At 41.3% G+C, this 20,332-nt stretch overlaps 1 protein-coding gene across 1 annotated transcript in view; it reads right to left on the reverse strand.

The window, feature by feature from the left end:
- The window catches only part of MRPS5 (mitochondrial ribosomal protein S5), a 52,643-nt gene that overhangs the window by 12,984 nt on the left and 19,327 nt on the right, over nucleotides 1–20,332 (reverse strand). Inside the window, exons 5-6 of the mRNA XM_070734655.1 lie at nucleotides 18,735–18,769; nucleotides 998–1,088 (exon numbers count right to left, since the gene is read on the reverse strand). Coding sequence (XP_070590756.1) covers nucleotides 998–1,088; nucleotides 18,735–18,769 — 126 coding nt within the window. The remainder of the gene's footprint in view (nucleotides 1–997; nucleotides 1,089–18,734; nucleotides 18,770–20,332) is intronic.

The following is a 20,332-nucleotide window of genomic DNA, read 5'->3' on the forward strand; positions in this document are numbered from 1 at the left end:
TGTTCAACCACGTCCAATGCTATCATTTCACATTTGTTTTTTAGACTTTTTAAATGTATTATTGCTATTTTAGAGTCTAACTATTAGATTTGTCATTATATGTTGTTTTTATCATTGCTGTAAGCCGCCCCGAGTCTACGGAGAGGGGCGGCATACAAATCTAATAAATAATAATAAATAAATAAATAGTAATAATAATAATAGTAATAATAATAATGACTGACTACAAGCATAGACATGATGCTGTGGCACAGATGATCCACTGGAACTTGTGCCGGAGCTACCATTTACCAGTGGCAAAGAACTGGTGGGATCATAAGCCCAAAAAAGTGGTCGAAAATGAGCAAGCAAAACTACTGTGGGACTTCAGACTGACCGAATTCTGAAGCATAACACACCAGACATTGTGATCGGGGAGAAAAAAAAAGTATGGATCATCGACATTGCAATCCCAGGAGACAGCAGAATTGAGGAGAAGCAGCTAGAGAAATTAGTGAAATACGAAGATCTAAAAATCGAGCTGCAATGACTCTGGCATAAGCCAGTGAAAATGGTCCCAATGGTACTTGGCACGCTGGGCGCAGTACCAAAGGATCTTAGCAGACATCTGAAAACCATTGGAATTGACAAAATCTCCATCTGTCAATTGCAAAAGGCCGCTTTACTGGGATCGCCGCTACATCACGTAGTCCTAGGTGCTTGGGAAGCGCCCGACTGGTGATGAAATACGAAATCCAGCATAGTGATCTCGTTTGCTGTTTTGTACTGACATAATAATAATAAAAACGTTAAATTTGCTGGGATCTTCTGCATCTCAGCATGAGTCTGGACAGTTAGAGCAGACAAACAAGCTATTTCTACTCTTCTCTAATTCTAAAAGATGCCTGCTTGATGCAATATCCCCCAAATGTTCATCTATTCAACAGAAGGGAATTTCTACCTCTATGGGAAGGGATTAACTAAGCTTTGAGTCCCCTACTGAAGGACAATTACTTACCAGCGGATCCTTTCCCATTGCCAACAGCCACAAGGGCCCTCATGGATCTTTTCCGGCCTTCATTTGAAGTCATGTTAAATACAGATCTTAGCTGAAGAGAAAAGTAGCAATTATTCAATTTGATTAGTAACTCAGTAACATATTTCCCCAGAGGGCAGGGAAAATATTTACTGACCCCTCACATCCTGGACACAAATTGTTTCAACTCCTACCCTCAAAACGTCGCTACAGAGCACTGCACACCGAGACAACTAGACACAAGAACAGTTTTTTTCCGAACGCCATCACTCTACTAAACAAATAATTCCCTCAACACTGTCACACTTTCTACTAAATCTGCACTTCTATTCTACTAGTTTTTCTCATCATTCCTATCACCCATTTCCTCCCATGTTGACTGTATGACTGTATCTTGCTGCTTATATCCTTAGATTTTTATTAATATTGCTTCCTCATTGCTTATTTGACCCCTATGACAATCATTAAGTGTCGTACCACATGATTCTTGACAAATGTACATTTTATTTTATGTATGCTGAGAGCATATGATTCAAGACAAATTCCTTGTATATCCAATCACACTTGGCCAATAAAATTCTATTCTATTCTATTCTATTCTATGCTATTCTATATTCATATTTTTAAAACATGAATCAAGATTTGTAGCTTTTTTGCAGCACTAGTTGCTAATGTAACACAAATCGAAGATAGTTCATGTTTTTACATTATTTTATATGGGAAAACTGCAGTATTTTCATTAGGGAATCAGCTAAATGCTGGAGTGAAGGGGATTTTTCTTCTTTCTTCTTTTTCTTTTCTCTTCCCCTATAAATAATGATGAATATGGGATTTATAGAATGTTAGATATTGAGGATATATTTGGGGTTTTTATTTCTTTGTTTCTGTTTTCAAAGTTTAGTACTACTTATAATATTGGAAAGATGGGAGTTATGGGAGGGGAGAGGGAAGATAGGAAGTAAAGAAACTCCTTAAAGCACATTAATGGTATGGAAATTTGGCATATGTATCTGGCTGGATAGTGGTATTGTGTTTTGTCATTTACATATGTTTTAGAAACATAGAAGACTGACGGCAGAAAAAGACCTCATGGTCCATCTAGTCTGCCCTTATACCATTTCCTGTATTTTATCTTACAATGGATATATGTTTATCCCAGGCATGTTTAAATTCAGTTACTGTGGATTTACCAACCACGTCTGCTGGAAGTTTGTTCCAAGGATCTACTACTCTTTCAGTGAAATAATATTTTCTCATGTTGCTTTTGATCTTTCCCTCAACTAACTTCAGATTGTGTCCCCTTGTTCTTGTGTTCACTTTCCTATTAAAAACACTTCCCTCCTGGACCTTATTTAACCCTTTAAGATATTTAAATGTTTCGATCATGTCCCCTCTTTTCCTTCTGTCCTCCAGACTATACAGATTCAGTTCATTAAGTCTTTCCTGATACGTTTTATGCTTAAGACCTTCCACCATTCTTGTAGCCCGTCTTTGGACCCGTTCAATTTTGTCAATATCTTTTTGTAGGTGAGGTCTCCAGAACTGAACACAGTATTCCAAATGTGGTCTCGCCAGCGCTCTATATAAATTATTTATTATCTTAAAGTGGAGAAAAAAATATACCCAATATTTGTAATTCATTTGGGAAGCAAATAACTGCAAGATTATTATACTGCTTTTCTGAGGTAGAGATTAGATCAGCAACCCTTGGTGCTCTCTGAGCTTGGCTGTTTTCTTGCAGAGTTTCATTGCCCAAAGTAGGGATAATGAAATGTCTACAAGAAAATGTATAGGCTGCTCTAACTGACAAGGATTCTAGACAGGGTACAAAGAAGTTTCACACAGGGGAAAAAAGGAGTGCAACACAAACCTGATTAAAAGCTATAACATTTTTTTAAAAAATCCCATTGGATTTTAAAATTGCCCTAATGGCCAAGTGCCTCAACCACCAAGGAAAGTAATAATGTTGCCTGTCTCTATTGGATTGGCACTGCTATTATATATATCCTGTATTAACGTTGTCTAATGCAGTAGACGGTTTTTCACAGTGTTCCACAGAAGCCTAAGATGCAACAAGATCTTTGTCTGGGTTCCATGAGAGAAAAGATTTTTTTTAAAAAATCATCTAAATGCAGCTTATTTTCCACCCTTAATTTTTGCCTCTTTTCTGGGGACTTAAACCCCCCCCCCCTCTAACAAGTACCACAGCCTGAAAAGATTTAAACTTTTTTGCACCACTGGACTATATGCATGTTTTCAAATACAGTGTGTTCCCTTGATTTTCGCAGGGGATGCGTTCCGAGACTGCCCGCGAAAGTCGAATTTCCGCAAAGTAGAGATGTGGAAGTAAATACACCATTTTGGGCTATGGACAGTATCACAAGCCATCCCTTAACATTTTAAACCCCTAAATTACCATTTCCCATTCTCTTAACACCACTATTACTGGTACTCACCATTGAATAAGACACTTAGTGATCCTGATATTTATAAACATAAATATTTATTAACAATAATTATTTTTTTTGTTATTTATTTGCAAAAATTATTAGTTTGGCAATGACATATGATGTCATCGGGCAGGAAAAACCGTGGTATAGAAAAACCCCCACAAAGTATTTTTTAATTAATATTTTTTGAAAAACCCTGGTATAGGCTATTCACGAAGTTCGAACCCGCGAAAATCGAGGGAACACTGTATTCTTTTACAGATAGTCCTTGACATACAACCATTTGTCTAGTGACTATTCCAAGTTACAATGGCACTGAAAAAAATGACTTAACACCAATTTTCACACTTGTGTCAACCCCATAGTCACGTGATCAAAATTCGGATGCCTGGCAACTGGCTCATATTTATGATTTTTGCAGTGTCCCTGGGTCATGCGATCATCTTTTTGCAACCTTCTGGCAAGTAAAATCAAAGGGCGGAATCCAGATTCATTCAACAACTTCGTTTTTGGCTGAACAACTGCAGTGATTCACTTAACTACTATGTCAAGAAATGTTGTGAAATGTCACAAAGATTTTGCACAATGTCTAAATGTTAACCAGGATAAAGTAGAGCGTGTACAGTGGTACCTCTACTTACAAATGCCTCTACTTACAAACTTTTCTAGATAAGAACCGGGTGTTCAAGATTTTTTTTTGCCTCTTCTCAAGAACCATTTTCCACTTACAAACCCAAGCCTCCAAAATTGTAACCGGAAAAGGCAGGGAGAAGCCTCCATGAGGCCTCTCTAGGAATCTTCTGGGAGGAAACAGGGCTGGAAAAGGAGGGGAGAAGCCTATGTAGGGCATCTCTAGGAATCTCCTGGGAGGAAACAGGGCCTCCACCTTCCCTGTGGTTTCCCCAATCGCACACATTATTTGCTTTTACATTGATTTCTATGGGAAAAACGGCTTCTTCTTACAAACTTTTCTACTTAAGAACCTGGCCACGGAATGAATTAAGTTCGCAAGTAGAAGTACCACTGCATATGCATTTTTATGGAAAAAGGGAATCTTAAAGGAGAAAAGATCCATGTATAGGTGATTTGCAAGATACAATATGTCCTCTGCAGTAAGCAAACCATGGGTCAACGGAAATTTGCAAGGTATGTTTCTTAATATCATACACTGATTTATAGGAGGAAAATGTATGGCTTTCCTATTATCAGAAAAGGTGTTTTAAGAACCATATGCTCTAAGATTATGCAAAGTCTGCACAAGTATAGAATGGCTCCAATTTCCCAACTCTGGATTCAATGTCTGAGCACCAGGTGTTCAATGTTCACTGTGATTAATGCAAACCAAGACTTGTTATTAAATCGGGATGGAAAGATAAGCACGTTCTAATTTAAAGTAGGTATGGCTGCTATGGACTGAGAGAACACTATTGCATGGACTGCTCGGTATTTCTTAAAAAAATGTGTGAAATGTTGCATTTGTATTAGACTGCAGATAAACTGGGGGATGAAAAGGCCGGAGTGCAAGGATCCTTCCTTCCTTTTCCAGCAGATGGCAAAAGCAGCACACAGAAACAAGTCAACCAAGAAGTGACTGTCTTTAAAAAAAAACTACCCACGTCAGCTGTTTCTGTGCAGCTCAGAAAGAAAATGTGCCCGGTCACCCATCACAATCACACAGCTATCACATCTCTCTCAAAATTCCATAGGGACTTTTCAAGCTTGGTCACGTGTAGAGGCAGCCATGGACTGGCACTACTTTTTTCCATTCACTGAGCACTGGGAATTAGTTTGCTTCCTTCCTCTTTGTAGGAAAAGAAAATAGCTCGGTGCATAATTACCTTGATAAGAAATTTGGGAAAAGATATGGGGCAAAAAAGCCTTTACTTTGGCTTCAGTGCTATCATGTCCCTGAGAATGCCGGTAACTCCATGCTAAACACAAGCACTCAGGAATCCAATACCCGCCGTTCAACAAGATTTTTACTTAACAAATTTGATTAGAATGTGTTCTGTCGGGCTCTCTGGTAGACTCCTCCCCAAAATTCACAGGTACAAATTTTAGACACACACACGTTTGAAAATTCAAAACAATGTTCTTTATAATGAAAATTCACTTAAACCAAGCCCTCTTTTGATATAGCAAAGAGCACTCGTCTCCAAACAAACTGGTAATTTGTACAAGTCCCTTATCAGCTCTGTGATACTTAGCTTGCAGCTGTGAGGCAATTCACAGTCCTTCTTCTTTCACAAAATGAAACACACTTTGCTCTGGTTTAGTTTCAAAGCGGGGAAAAATCAGCACACAAAAAGTCAAAGTCAGTAAAGCAGTCACGAAACACAAGGACCAGATAATCCTCCACAATGGCCAAACCCACAGGCTGCTATTTATAGCAGCCTCACTAATTACCACAGCCCCACCCAACCACAGGTGGACTCATTTTCTTTGATAATAATCTCTCAGTTGTTGTTGCCTATGCATCGCTCTCCGCAGGCGTGGCTGTATCATTAACTCTTGTTCTGAATCCAAGGAGGAGCTAGATAATTGATCTCCTTCTGAGCTGTCTGCCCCACTCTCCTCCTCCCTGTCACTCATGTCTTCTTGGTCAGAGGAGCCTTCATCAGCAGATTCCACCGGGGGGCAAAACAGGCCTGCAGCATGTGGATGTCTCCCCCACATCCACAGTCTTTGGGGCAGGAGCTGGGCCAGAGCTAACCACAACAGAATGTACATTTTAAAGGAACAGATGATGAAAAAGAACATGCTTGCATAGATTTATGTGCAAAGGCAAGGGAGAATCACAAGTACAGTAATACCTCATGATACGAACTTAATTGGTGCAAGGAGGAGGTTCGTAAGACGAAAGGTTCGTAAGACGAAACATTGTTTCCCATAGGAAACAATGTAAAGTCAATTAATCCGTGCAACCAAAAAACCCCCCCGCAAAAAAAAGGCTTTCGGCGGGCCTCGCGGCTGTTTTAAAACCCTCGCGGAGGGTTTTCCACCTCTCCTCTTCCCAGTTTGCTCTCCAAGTGTCCCCAACCTTTCACGGAGGGTTTTCCACTTCTCCTCTTCCCAGTTTGCTCTCCATGTGTCCTCAACCTTTCACGGAGGGTTTTCCACCTCTCCTCTTCCCAGTTTGCTCTCCATGTGTCCTCAACCTTTCACGGAGGGTTTTCCACCTCTCCTCTTCCCAGTTTGCTCTCCATGTGTCCTCAACCTTTCACGGAGGGTTTTCCACCTCTCCTCTTCCCAGTTTGCTCTCCATGTGTCCTCAACCTTTCACGGAGGGTTTTCCACCTCTCCTCTTCCCAGTTTGCTCTCCATGTGTCCTCAACCTTTCACGGAGGGTTTTCCACCTCTCCTCTTCCCAGTTTGCTCTCCATGTGTCCTCAACCTTTCACGGAGGGTTTTCCACCTCTCCTCTTCCCAGTTTGCTCTCCAAGTGTCCCCAACCTTTCATGGAGGGTTTTCCACCTCTCCTCTTCCCAGTTTGCTCTCCATGTGTCCCCAACCTATCACGGAGGGTTTTCCACCTCTCCTCTTCCCAGTTTGCTCTCCATGTGTCCTCAAACTTTCACGGAGGGTTTTCCACCTCTCCTCTTCCCAGTTTGCTCTCCATGTGTCCCCAACCTTTCACGGAGGGTTTTCCACCTCTCCTCTTCCCAGTTTGCTCTCCATGTGTCCTCAACCTTTCACGGAGGGTTTTCCACCTCTCCTCTTCCCAGTTTGCTCTCCATGTGTCCCCAACCTTTCACGGAGGGTTTTCCACCTCTCCTCTTCCCAGTTTGCTCTCCATGTGTCCCCAACCTTTCACGGAGGGTTTTCCACCTCTCCTCTTCCCAGTTTGCTCTCCATGTGTCCCCAACCATTCACGGAGGGTTTTCCACCTCTCCTCTTCCCAGTTTGCTCTCCATGTGTCCTCAAACTTTCATGGAGGGTTTTCCACCTGTCCTCTTGCCAGTTTGCTCTCCATGTGTCCTCAAACTTTCACGGAGGGTTTTCCACCTCTCCTCTTCCCAGTTTGCTCTCCATGTGTCCTCAACCTTTCACGGAGGGTTTTCCACCTCTCCTCTTCCCAGTTTGCTCTCCATGTGTCCCCAACCTTTCACGGAGGGTTTTCCACCTCTCCTCTTCCCAGTTTGCTCTGCATGTGTCCTCAAACTTTCACGGAGGGTTTTCCACCTCTCCTCTTCCCAGTTTGCTCTCCATGTGTCCCCAACCTTTCACGGAGGGTTTTCCACCTCTCCTCTTCCCAGTTTGCTCTCCATGTGTCCCCAACCTTTCACGGAGGGTTTTCCACCTCTCCTCTTCCCAGTTTGCTCTCCATGTGTCCTCAACCTTTCACGGAGGGTTTTCCACCTCTCCTCTTCCCAGTTTGCTCTCCATGTGTCCCCAACCTTTCATGGAGGGTTTTCCACCTCTCCTCTTCCCAGTTTGCTCTCCATGTGTCCTCAACCTTTCACGGAGGGTTTTCCACCTCTCCTCTTCCCAGTTTGCTCTCCATGTGTCCCCAACCTTTCACGGAGGGTTTTCCACCTCTCCTCTTCCCAGTTTGCTCTCCATGTGTCCCCAACCTTTCAAGAGGTAGAAAACCCTCCGTGAAAGGTTGAGGACACATGGAGAGCAAACTGGGAAGAGGAGAGGTGGAAAACCCTCCGTGAAAGGTTGAGGACACATGGAGAGGAAACTGGGAAGAGGAGAGGTGGAAAACCCTCCGTGAAAGGTTGAGGACACATGGAGAGCAAACTGGGAAGAGGAGAGGTGGAAAACCCTCCGTGAAAGGTTGGGGACACATGGAGAGCAAACTGGGAAGAGGAGAGGTGGAAAACCCTCCGTGAAAGGTTGAGGACAAATGGAGAGCAAACTGGGAAGAGGAGAGGTGGAAAACCCTCCGTGAAAGGTTGAGGACACATGGAGAGCAAACTGGGAAAAGGAGAGGTGGAAAACCCTCCGTGAAAGGTTGAGGACACATGGAGAGCAAACTGGGAAGAGGAGAGGTGGAAAACCCTCCGTGAAAGGTTGGGGACACATGGAGAGCAAACTGGGAAGAGGAGAGATGGAAAACCCTCCGTGAAAGGTTGGGGACACATGGAGAGCAAACTGGGAAGAGGAGAGGTGGAAAACCCTCCGTGAAAGGTTAGGGACACATGGAGAGCAAACTGGGAAGAGGAGAGGTGGAAAACCCTCCGTGAAAGGTTGGGGACACATGGAGAGCAAACTGGGAAGAGGAGAGGGGGAAAACCCTGTGAATGGTTGAGGACACATGGAGAGCAAACTGGGAAGAGGAGAGGTGGAAAACCCTCCGTGAAAGGTTGGGGACACATGGAGAGCAAACTGGGAAGAGGAGAGGTGGAAAACCCTCCGTGAAAGGTTGAGGAGACATGGAGAGGAAACTGGGAAGAGGAGAGGTGGAAAACCCTGTGAATGGTTGAGGACACATGGAGAGCAAACTGGGAAGAGGAGAGGTGGAAAACCCTCCGTGAAAGGTTGGGGACACATGGAGAGCAAACTGGGAAGAGGACAGGTGGAAAACCCTCCGTGAAAGGTTGGGGACACATGGAGAGCAAAGTGGGAAGAGGAGAGGTGAAAAACCCTCCGTGAAAGGTTGGGGACACATGGAGAGCAAACTGGGAAGAGGAGAGGTGGAAAACCCTGTGAATGGTTGAGGACACATGGAGAGCAAACTGGGAAGAGGAGAGGTGGAAAACCCTCCGTGAAAGGTTGAGGACACATGTAGAGCAAACTGGGAAGAGGAGAGGTGGAAAACCCTCCGTGAAAGGTTGGGGACACATGGAGAGCAAACTGGGAAGAGGAGAGGTGGAAAACCCTCCGTGAAAGGTTGGGGACACATGGAGAGCAAAGTGGGAAGAGGAGAGGTGGAAAACCCTCCGTGAAAGGTTGAGGACACATGGAGAGGAAACTGGGAAGAGGAGAGGTGGAAAACCCTCCGTGAAAGGTTGAGGACACATGGAGAGGAAACTGGGAAGAGGAGAGGTGGAAAACCCTCCGTGAAAGGTTGAGGACGCATGGAGAGCAAACTGGAAAGAGGAGAGGTAGAAAACCCTCCGTGAAAGTTTGGGGACACATGGAGAGCAAACTGGGAAGAGGAGAGGTGGAAAACCCTCCGTGAAAGGTTAGGGACACATGGAGAGCAAACTGGGAAGAGGAGAGGTGGAAAACCCTCCGTGAAAAGTTGGGGACACATGGAGAGCAAACTGGGAAGAGGAGAGGTGGAAAACCCTGTGAATGGTTGAGGACACATGGAGAGCAAACTGGGAAGAGGAGAGGTGGAAAACCCTCCGTGAAAGGTTGGGGACACATGGAGAGCAAACTGGGAAGAGGAGAGGTGGAAAACCCTCCGTGAAAGGTTGAGGACACATGGAGAGCAAACTGGGAAGAGGAGAGGTGGAAAACCCTCCGTGAAAGGTTGAGGACACATGGAGAGCAAACTGGGAAGAGGAGAGGTGGAAAACCCTCCATGAAAGGTTGAGGACACATGGAGAGCAAACTGGGAAGAGGAGAGGTGGAAAACCCTCCGTGAAAGGTTGGGGACACATGGAGAGCAAACTGGGAAGAGGAGAGGTGGAAAACCCTCCGTGAAAGGTTGGGGACACATGGAGAGCAAACTGGGAAGAGGAGAGGTGGAAAACCCTCCGTGAAAGGTTAGGGACACATGGAGAGCAAACTGGGAAGAGGAGAGGTGGAAAACCCTCCGTGAAAGGTTGGGGACACATGGAGAGCAAACTGGGAAGAGGAGAGGGGGAAAACCCTGTGAATGGTTGAGGACACATGGAGAGCAAACTGGAAAGAGGAGAGGTGGAAAACCCTCCGTGAAAGGTTGGGGACACATGGAGAGCAAACTGGGAAGAGGAGAGGTGGAAAACCCTCCGTGAAATGTTGGGGACACATGGAGAGCAAACTGGGAAGAGGAGAGGTGGAAAACCCTCCGTGAAAGGTTGAGGACACATGGAGAGCAAACCGCTTTCGGAAACTGCTGGGGAGCTGCTCGGCTGTTTTAAAAGGTGACAGCCGGGCTGGGGGGCTTCCCAGCAACCTTCCCCCCCCCCCCCGAAGCCAACCCGGAAGTTCGGGTTTGGCGTTCGTAACATGAAAAAAGTTCGTAAGAAGAGGCAAATTTTTTCTGAACCCCAGGTTCGTATCTCGAGTTGTTCGTAAGACGAGGGGTTCGTATCTTGAGGTACCACTGTACCTGGTTACATCCAGGTTGCTACAAAACAGCATTCCTCAACCTCAGAAATTTTAAGAAGGGTGGATTTCAACTCTCAGGATTCCTCAGCCAACACTTTCATAGACAGTGGACAGAAAGATAAAACTACAGTACTGTGTATTCTTTTTAAAAGACTGTTCTACTCTGTTAAATAACTAGAAATGTAAAACATGCTTACAGACATATTTAATTCCTCCACAACTGCTAACCTGTCTGTCAAAGCAAAAATTATTTCATTAATGACAAACATCGCTTCATAACTCAAAGCTCAATACGGGAAACTTCAACTGTTAGGTATTAGCCAGAGATCAGAGAAAAACTCATAAAAGGAATATCCATGTTTGTACGTCTTTTTCTTTCAGATAATGTGGGAGTGTAGCCTTAAATCATGTGCACCAGTGGGAAGATCAAATAAAATATATTAAGAGATATAAAATAAGCTCGGTATAAACATAATGATAGACAAAATCTGTAATGTCAGAATATAGCTGTTAAAGCAGAAATACTACCAGCTACTCTGTGCTGTTATAGAGTAGCAACAGAAATCAAAACGCCAAGGAATATCAGCTTAAGGACTAGTAAGAAAATAATCAATGAAACCATAGCAAAAGCTATAGTTACACAGATCATCCGTAGGCAGAGTACACAATCAATTTCCTTCTATATTGCATGTTACGAATCCCAGCGACCAGTTAGGTCCCACAGAGTGGGCCTTCTCCAGGTCCCGTCAACTAAACAATGTCGCTTGGCGGGACCCAGGGGAAGAGCCTTCTCTGTGGCGGCCCCGGCCTTCTGGAACCAACTCCCCCCAGAGATTAGAATTGCTCCCACCCTCCTTGCCTTTTGTAAGCTACTTAAAACCCACCTCTGCCGCCAGGCATGGGGGAATTGAGATACCCTTTCCCCCTAGGCCTTTACAATTTTATGCATGGTATATCTGTATGTATGTTTGGTTTTTATTATAATGGGTTTTTAATTGTTTTTAGTATTGGATTATTGTTATATGCTGTCTTATTATTGCTGTTAGCTGCCCCGAGTCTCCGGAGATGGGCGGCATACAAATCCAATCAATCAATCAATCAATTAATCAATCAATACTTGGCAGAAGTATGTACCCAAATCTTACTCTTATGGGTTTCAAACCAGAAATTGAACTCCTGAACCATTGTACTACATTTAGAAGCTTTCCAGTTCTGGTGCTAAGCAATACAGGAAGGAATGTGTTGACTTTAGTATCATTTACCTTTGAACAAAATCCCGAGGGAACCATTAAGTACTGCTTTTATGGCACAAGCTTAAGGTCAAAACAACATCTCTTAATGCTGGACTTAAAGGCAGGCCAAATACCCTTCACCATAAATTACAGTACTTGTGTACATAGAAAAGTCTGAGGATGTAGCCTTAAACAAAAAGCTAGGAAGCTATTAACAAATACAACATCCAATATGCAGATATTTACTATCCTGTTGCATCAGCAAGACAGATTAATCAGTGTTTTCAGAAGGGTACCATTAGGATTCATTGTTCATAAAAGACTAGTAATGTTGCTTTGGCATCTTTGTTCAAAAAGCAGTTTCTTCTACAGTATAATTAATTTTCAGCAAAATGCTGATTAGCGTAGGCCAACAGTCAAGCACTCTGTAGAACCATTCCCCTTATTAACAGAAGTGGAAACAAAAGTAACAAAGGGAAATATATAATCATATATAATCCCCCCACCATTAATTATTCCATGGTGCCATTTCTGTTTGACTTACTGTTCTATTATTATATCATTACATGTTAATATAACTTGTATATTTTTTATTCAATTTGAAATATAGTATAGAGTCGATGTATACAGTTGTGTTTTGTTACGTTCTGTCAAATTTTTTGTAACTTGCCAATACTGTTTTGGGTTGATTAGATGGCCAAACAAACGTTTTAAGTAGGCATATCATAAATATTAATGAGAATATACATATATTACAATACTGTAGTGTTCCCTGATATATCTCCGGGACTGCCTTCTGCCGCACGAATCTCAGCGACCGGTTAGGTCCCACAGAGTTGGCCTTCTCTGGGCCCTGTCGACGAAACAATGTTGTCTGGCGGGACCCAGGGGAAGATCCTTCTCTGTGGTGGCCCCGACCCTCTGGAATCAACTCCCCCCGGAGATTAGGACTGCCCCCACCCTCCTTGCCTTTCGCAAACTCCTCAAAACCCACCTCTGTCGTCAGGCATGGGGAAATTGACTCCCCTGGGTCGTTTCCGCTTTATGTATGGTCTGTATGAGATGAATCATTGTTTTTATATTAGGGGTTTTAAATTGTTTTTAACTATTGGCTTTGTACTATGTTCTGTTGCTGTGAGCCGCTCCAAGTCTCCGGAGAGGGGCGGCATACAAATCAAATCAAATCTAATCAAATCAAATCAAAAAATTGAAACTGTCTGAATTCCTAATCATAATAATAATAGTTATTATTATTTGGTGCTTTAATACTGCTGCCCTCAAAATACATTTGCATCTTAAAAAAAAGATTGCAGAACACTATAAAAGTTGGAAGGGGAGGGCACAAAATTACAATCATTTTTATAGTGCTTATAATTTAAAACTTCCTTCTCTTCAATGAGAAACATAAACTTCACAATTACATTCTAAATTGTTTGCTGGCCCTTCCCAAATGTGTAAGTGTGACTCAATATTTAATTCATTAGTTTCAAGATTTTAAGATTCATTCCTCTTAATACATACATTCATCTTAATTGAAAAAATCTCAGCAGTCGTTTTCAAACACTTTATTCTTCAAGTGTTTTCTGACAAACTAAAAAAATTAAACCTATGTAACTTTGAATCAAGTTTATGTAAGGCTGGACATATTTTCTAGTATGATAGTTTCAGACTCTTTCTCCCAATGTAATCTGCTTGATTTGTTGTTATCATTATTTATTTATTATTTAATATTATTAAATGTTAAGCATTTTTGTTTAGATCTTTTACATTGTTGTAAATAGCTCCTTGCTTCTATTATAATTGGAAAAAATCCTTCCATTACTAATGCCTCTTTATTTCTTGGAATAAGTAGAGGTAGTGTACTTATTAGTGACTGGGTACTTAGTGACAGTTCCAAGTTATGATGGGCCTCCCCAGAGCTACATTTATTTATTTATTTTATTTATTTATATTTGTCAAACAATTATAGCATGGTAATTTATATAAATAAAACCTTAGAAAAGTAATGATAGAAGACAATAGAACAGTAGGTCAGGGACGGTAGGCATAATGGTGCGCTTATGCACGCCGCTTACAGACCTCTTAGAAAGGGAGAGAGGTCAATTGTAGATAATCTATAATTAAAAGTTTTGGGGTTAGGAGTAGAAACCAGAGAATCAGGTAGTGCATTCCAGGCATTGATTACTCTATTGCTGAAGTCGTATTTTTTACAGTCTAGTTTAGAGCGGTTGACATTTAGTTTAAATCTATTACATGCTCGTGTGTTGTTGCGGTTGAAGGTGAAGTAGTCACTAACTGGAAGGATATTTTAGTATATGATTTTATGAACTATTGTTAAGTTGGAACGGAGACGACGGAGTTGTAAGTTGTCTAATAAAAGAATTTCAAGTCTGGTGGAGTAAGGTGTTTTGTTGCGGGGAGAGGAGTGAAGGACTCTTCTTGTAAAATATTTCTGGGCTCTCTCAATTGTCTTGATGTCAGATATGTAATGTGAGTTCCATATAGGTGAGCTATATTCTAGGATTGGTCTGACAAATGTTTTGTAAGATCTGGTTAAGAGATCGATTCTGCCAGAGAAGAAGATGCGAAGGATTAAGCTAACAACTCTTAACTAACTCTCATATGATTCCGATAGCTGTGCCCCCCATTATAGCCACGTGACCACATTTTAAACGTTTGGCAACCAGCTTGCATTTACTGATATTTGACCATGATTTTTAGCATGATTTTTGCTGGTTTTCAGAATTTACTTCTGCTTTCCGTCAAAAAAAATGCCCATTGAAGAAAATGAATTTCTTTAACAACTGTGGCATTAGCTTACAACCACTGCAAAAAATGTTGTACAATTGGGCACAATCACATTATGACTGACTGAATGATGCCATCACTTACAACTGTAATTCCGAGCTTGATTGCCATCAAGCACCACCTGTTAACACATTCATTTAAAAACTGAAGTAGTCTCTCTTAGGAGAGCAATCAAGATGCCATTTTAAAACTGGAAGAAAAATAATGATGCTCTTTCCTTTTAAGAGTATTAAATAAAAATTAAGTTTCACAGTTCATTACAATTTAGTCCCATAGCACCTCAAATGGTTTATTCAAATGCACTTGTGACCTATCTTCATCTATTTGTCTTAATGCCTTGATCTGCATTTTGCTGTGAGCTTTTTGGCGCTCTAAAATCTTTAGATGGAAAAGAAGCAGCTGTTGAGTTGTCAGTGGCATTAAGGGCTTAACACGAAATTCTTTGCCCTAATTTCCTCTAATCTTTTTGCTGCAACAGCCCAAGCCCTTTCACAATTTGGCTAGTAGAAACATATTCATTCCAATTATGAACGGCCTCAAAAAAGAAAGGGTGAGTTTTCTAAGCCTCTCTCTCAAGAATCTTAATTTTTGTCTCGTAACATTACCTAGGCATTGTGACCATGGAGATAGTATTGAAAATATGACAGACACGATGCTATGATCTGTGCCTGGATTCTATCTACTTTTGAAATAGCGAGTTGCCTCAAGCTGTATTTAGCATGTGTCTGCCACCACTTGAACATATGCTCAAAAATCTCAGTGACAGAGCACATGCTTTGCATTCGGATATCTCAAGTTTAATCCTTGGCTTTTTCTATTAAAAAAGTAGCATTTTTAAAAAAAATCCCACTGCTACTATTAATTACATTTCTAGACACACGAGACTATAAACTTCTGGTATAGTATAAGAGAGGTCCTTTGTTCTTTCATGCCCCACAAGGCTTCACAAGGCACCTTTATTTTGGTGGCAATCATAACAGGAAAAAAATGAAAAAGCTGAATGATTTATTTAGTTCTATTTTCACAGAAAAAAAATCAAAAGAGATGCTGAAGCTGAGCACTTGCTCCCAAGAAGGGAATCAAGACATGAGTGAGGTGCATAAAATTATGCAAAGTGTGGATAAAGTAGAGAAATAGAAGCTATTGAAACCAAAGATCAGCCAATGAAAGTGAATCCTGAAAGAATGAGGGCAGAGATTTATTTTATACAGTGTGAAATTAAATTTTGGAATTCACTGTGAGATATGGTGTTTGTTGGGTTCAAAAAGGATTAAACAATCCATATAAATTAAGGGGAACAATGCCCATTAGCCTTGACCACAGTATGATTGCTTCTGAAGACCATCTCTGGCAGACTAGTGGACTACCTTGTGCAGTTGACTCACCACTATGAGAACAAGCTACTGGACTAGATGAGCCAGGGATCTGCTGCAGCAGAATACTACTTACCATATTTTTTGGAGTATGAGATGTACCTTTTAACCCCCCAAAAGAGAGTGAAAATGTGGGTGCGTCTTATAGACGAAATGTAGCCCTACCCAGCCACCCCCACTTTTTGGGCTCTGCCTCCCAGCAATTTACCTCTTTGTAGCAAACAGAACAGAGTCTGTTAACCCAAGCAACTCATTATCAGCTTCCTGACCTTCAGATGATTTGAGCCTGCCTGTAGACGGCCACATGCTAAACTGAAACTGAAACTGAAACTAGCTGCAAGTAGGTAAATTGCTGGGAAGGAGGCAGATTTTTATTTTCTGTTGAACTGTTGAAGCAGTGGAAGTGATGTGCCGGTGCCTGGAGGCTGTTGGGGTCTGGATGGGTGTCAACAGACTCAAACTCAACCCTGATAAGACGGAGTGGCTGTGGGTTTTGCCTCCCCAGGACAATTCCATCTGTCCATCCATTACCCTGGGGGTGGGAATTACTAACCGCCTCAGAGAGAGTCAGCAACTTGGCCATCCTCCTCGATCCACAGCTCACATTAGAGAAACATCTTTCAGTTGTGGTGAGGGGGGCATTTGCCCAGGTTCGCCTGGTGCACCAGTTGCGGCCCTATCTGGATCGGGAATCACTGCTCACAGTCACTCACGCCCTGATCACCTCGAGGCTCGACTACTGTAATGCTCTCTACATGGGGCTACCTTTGAAAAGTGTTCGGAAACTTCAGATCGTGCAGAATGCAGCTGCGAGAGCAATCATGGGCTTCCCTAAATATGCCCATGTCACCCCAACACTCCGCAGTCTGCATTGGTTGCTGATCAGTTTCCGGTCACAATTCAAGGTGTTGGTTATTACCTATAAAGCCCTTCATGGCACCGGGCCAGATTATTTCCGGGACTGCCTTCTGCCGCATGAATTCCAGTGACCAGTTAGGTCCCACAGAGTGGGTCTTCTCCGGGTCCTGTCAACTAAACAATGTCTTTTGGCAGGACCCAGGGGAAGAGCCTTCTCTGTGGCGGCCCCGGCCCTCTGGAACCAACTCCCCCCAGAGATTAGAATAGCCCTCACCCTCCTTGCCTTTCGTAAGCTCCTCAAAACCCACCTCTGCCGTCAGGCATGGGGGAATTGAGACATTCTTTCCCCCTAGGCTGCTACAATATATGGATGGTATGTTTGTATGCATGATTGGTTTTATAACAAGGGTTTTTAGCTGTTTTGGTATTGGATTTCTACATGCTGTTTTTATCATTGTTGTTAGCCGCCCCGAGCCCATGGAGAGAGGCGGCATACAAATCCAATAAATAATAAATAATAAATAAGTAATAAGTAATAATAATAATAATAATAATGAGGTAAGTCAATAACTATAAATATCTGTAGAATATTCAAATTTTTACACTTATTTTTAAAGACTTCTTTACTATTGTTCTAGACAACAAAATGAAGCAGCTTTTTAAAATAAATGCTTGATCTGAAGAGGCCCAGAAGTATTGTGCCTTCTTTTAAATAATATAATACCTCCAGAAAGCCACACCAATTTTAACAGAATCTGTACAAGTATAGTCTAAAATGTAACAGTGTGGTCAATTCTAAAATTCTGGTTGTTTTAATGCTGGGATGTGTGAGAAATTTACAAGGCAACTTTGTTGAGTGTTTACTTCCTGCTTAGTAGAAATGTGAATTATGTGAAGGATGAGAGAGAAAGCTACAAAGGGGGCATGAGTTAAAACCACTGGTGGAGAATAACTAAATGCAACACATTTAGGAAGAGAAAAGGAAATCAGAATTACAAGAACATAATCCCAAATCCAAATTCACTCAGTATCATAACCCACTTAATACATCTAATGAATAAAAAACTACTCTGAAGGAAAAAAATCTCAAGTATAATGTTTTTTAAGAATAGAAAGACAAAACGTGAAACCGACTCCTTCTCCTTTATATAATTTTATTCTGGCATTATTTTGGTTTGGATAGAATGCAGATTAACTGGACAAGAGACTGATTCTATGTTTATTTCACTTTCATGTGATTAACCTAATAGTTAACTTTATTAATTTTTCAAAATTGATCAGAAATACCTTCCATTTAAAAAAATGCTCTCTTCAAATTATGATCTTAGTTTTTATTGACCTTGATGCAGTCAAGAATTTAAGCCCCACCCCACCCCCCAGCATATATTACTTTGAGGTTGTAATACATTATTTGAGAATCCATTGGTCTAACAAATTATTGTTCTATAGACCAGGCCCGCACAACATGTGGCTCACCAACAACCTGCTGGTGGTTTTTCAAAAGTCAATACATTCTCTCCATTGCCCCAAAAAACATCCTGCCAGGCACCTCCAATGTCTCTAGACTCCACTGTCATTTTGCTAGCTATCAAATAGCAGACTGGAATGTTCATTTGTGTCCCACAATGATTTTTAATTTATTAGTGGGGTCCTTTCACCTCTACAAGTAGCACAGGCCTACTACAGAGTTACTATGAAAGGAAGAAAATTCATATATTGGATTTTAAACATTGCTTTTTACATTTAAAGACACTTAAGTTTATATTTTCATTAAAAAAGCGCCTCTTACCTCAAGTACTCTGCTATCAAAATCTTCAAATGTTTCTGTCAGTTAAGGAGAAATGTATCAGTGTTATACTGCATATACAATATCCATATTACAGTGTTCCCTCAATTTTCACGGGGGTTGCGTTCTGAGTCCACCCGCGAAAGTCGAATTTCCGCGAAGTAGAGGTGCGGAAGTAAATACACCATTTTTGGCTATGAACAGTATCACAAGCCATCCCTTAAAACTTCAAACCCCTAAATTACCATTTCCCATTCCCTAAACAACCATTTACTCACCATTATTACTGGTACTCACCATTGAATAAGCCACTTACTGATTCTGATATTTATAAACATTATTAACAATAATTATTTCTTTTGCGATAACAACGATGATTGGCCGAAATTTCGGCCAATCAGCAATGGCAGATGAAAGTTTGGCGATGACATATGACGTCATCGGGTGGGTAAAACTGTGGTATAGAAAAAAACCCCATGAAGTATTTTTAATTAATATTTTTTGAAAAACCGTGGTATAGGCTATGCGTGAAGTTCGAACCCGCGAAAATTGAGGGAACACTGTATTTTCCAAGAGCAATTAAGTTGTATCTCATCACAAGATCAGGTGAGATCAGGTCATATGGAGTACATAAATTATACAACTGTTGGAATTGGCCTTCAAGGAATCATTTTATCGCCTGCGCATAGCAATACATCAATGGCCTTGTTCCATGTGAATGTCACTGTTCCTTTAACTTAAGACCGATATGAACCAATCCATGCAGCAATAATAGGACACTAATGAATTGGAGCATCTATTCCATAAGGGATGAAAGGGCCTTAAAAACAATAGCCATTTGTGAAATGCAAATGGAAGTATGGAGAGAAGGAGAAGGACGGCATTTTGTTTTGCCCTTATTTTTTAAAGTGACAAAATGTAATTAAGTAAGCAGCACAAAATTATAAAGCAAACAGATGACAACCATTTTACCTATATTAATTTTGAAATACTTGTTCACCTGACTAAGCATTACCTGAGTAAGCAATCATGCACAGATCAGGTTATATTTAAACTAAACAGAAACCAACAGGCTATAAATGTTTACTTTTACTGTGCCAACACAACACCAGGATGTCTAGGAATGAGAAAACCATTAATATTTCTAACTATATTCTAGCAGTTTCTCCTGTAAGTTTCTTTTCCAAGGGAGTCAACAGGCAAATCATATTGAGCACAATTTCTTTGGAATTCTCCCTGCTTTGGGTGTTCAATTCTTCCCATAGTCAGTGGGGAAATGATGAATTTGTAGTCAAAATTCATCAACATTACAAGAAATTTCTGGGCAGTTCACAACATTAAATTCCCATTAACAATTGGAAGAATATGGCAATATTCTGAATATTTTCCGAGCCATTTTAATACATATTTGACGTTATTAGATATGATCAGAATCTATGGAGTAAATATGTAGCCTGAAATAATAGTGTGGAATATTACATGTATCTTCCCATCCTTTCCTCTTCAGATAGTATTAGCAAGGAAACAATTTCTCCCTAAAACTAGGGTGTTTTTTGGTATGTGTGTGTGTGTGTGTGTGTGATATCTATTCTTCTACATGG

Source organism: Erythrolamprus reginae, chromosome 1 (genome assembly GCF_031021105.1).
Source record: "Erythrolamprus reginae isolate rEryReg1 chromosome 1, rEryReg1.hap1, whole genome shotgun sequence".
Classification (NCBI taxonomy): domain Eukaryota; kingdom Metazoa; phylum Chordata; class Lepidosauria; order Squamata; family Dipsadidae; genus Erythrolamprus; species Erythrolamprus reginae.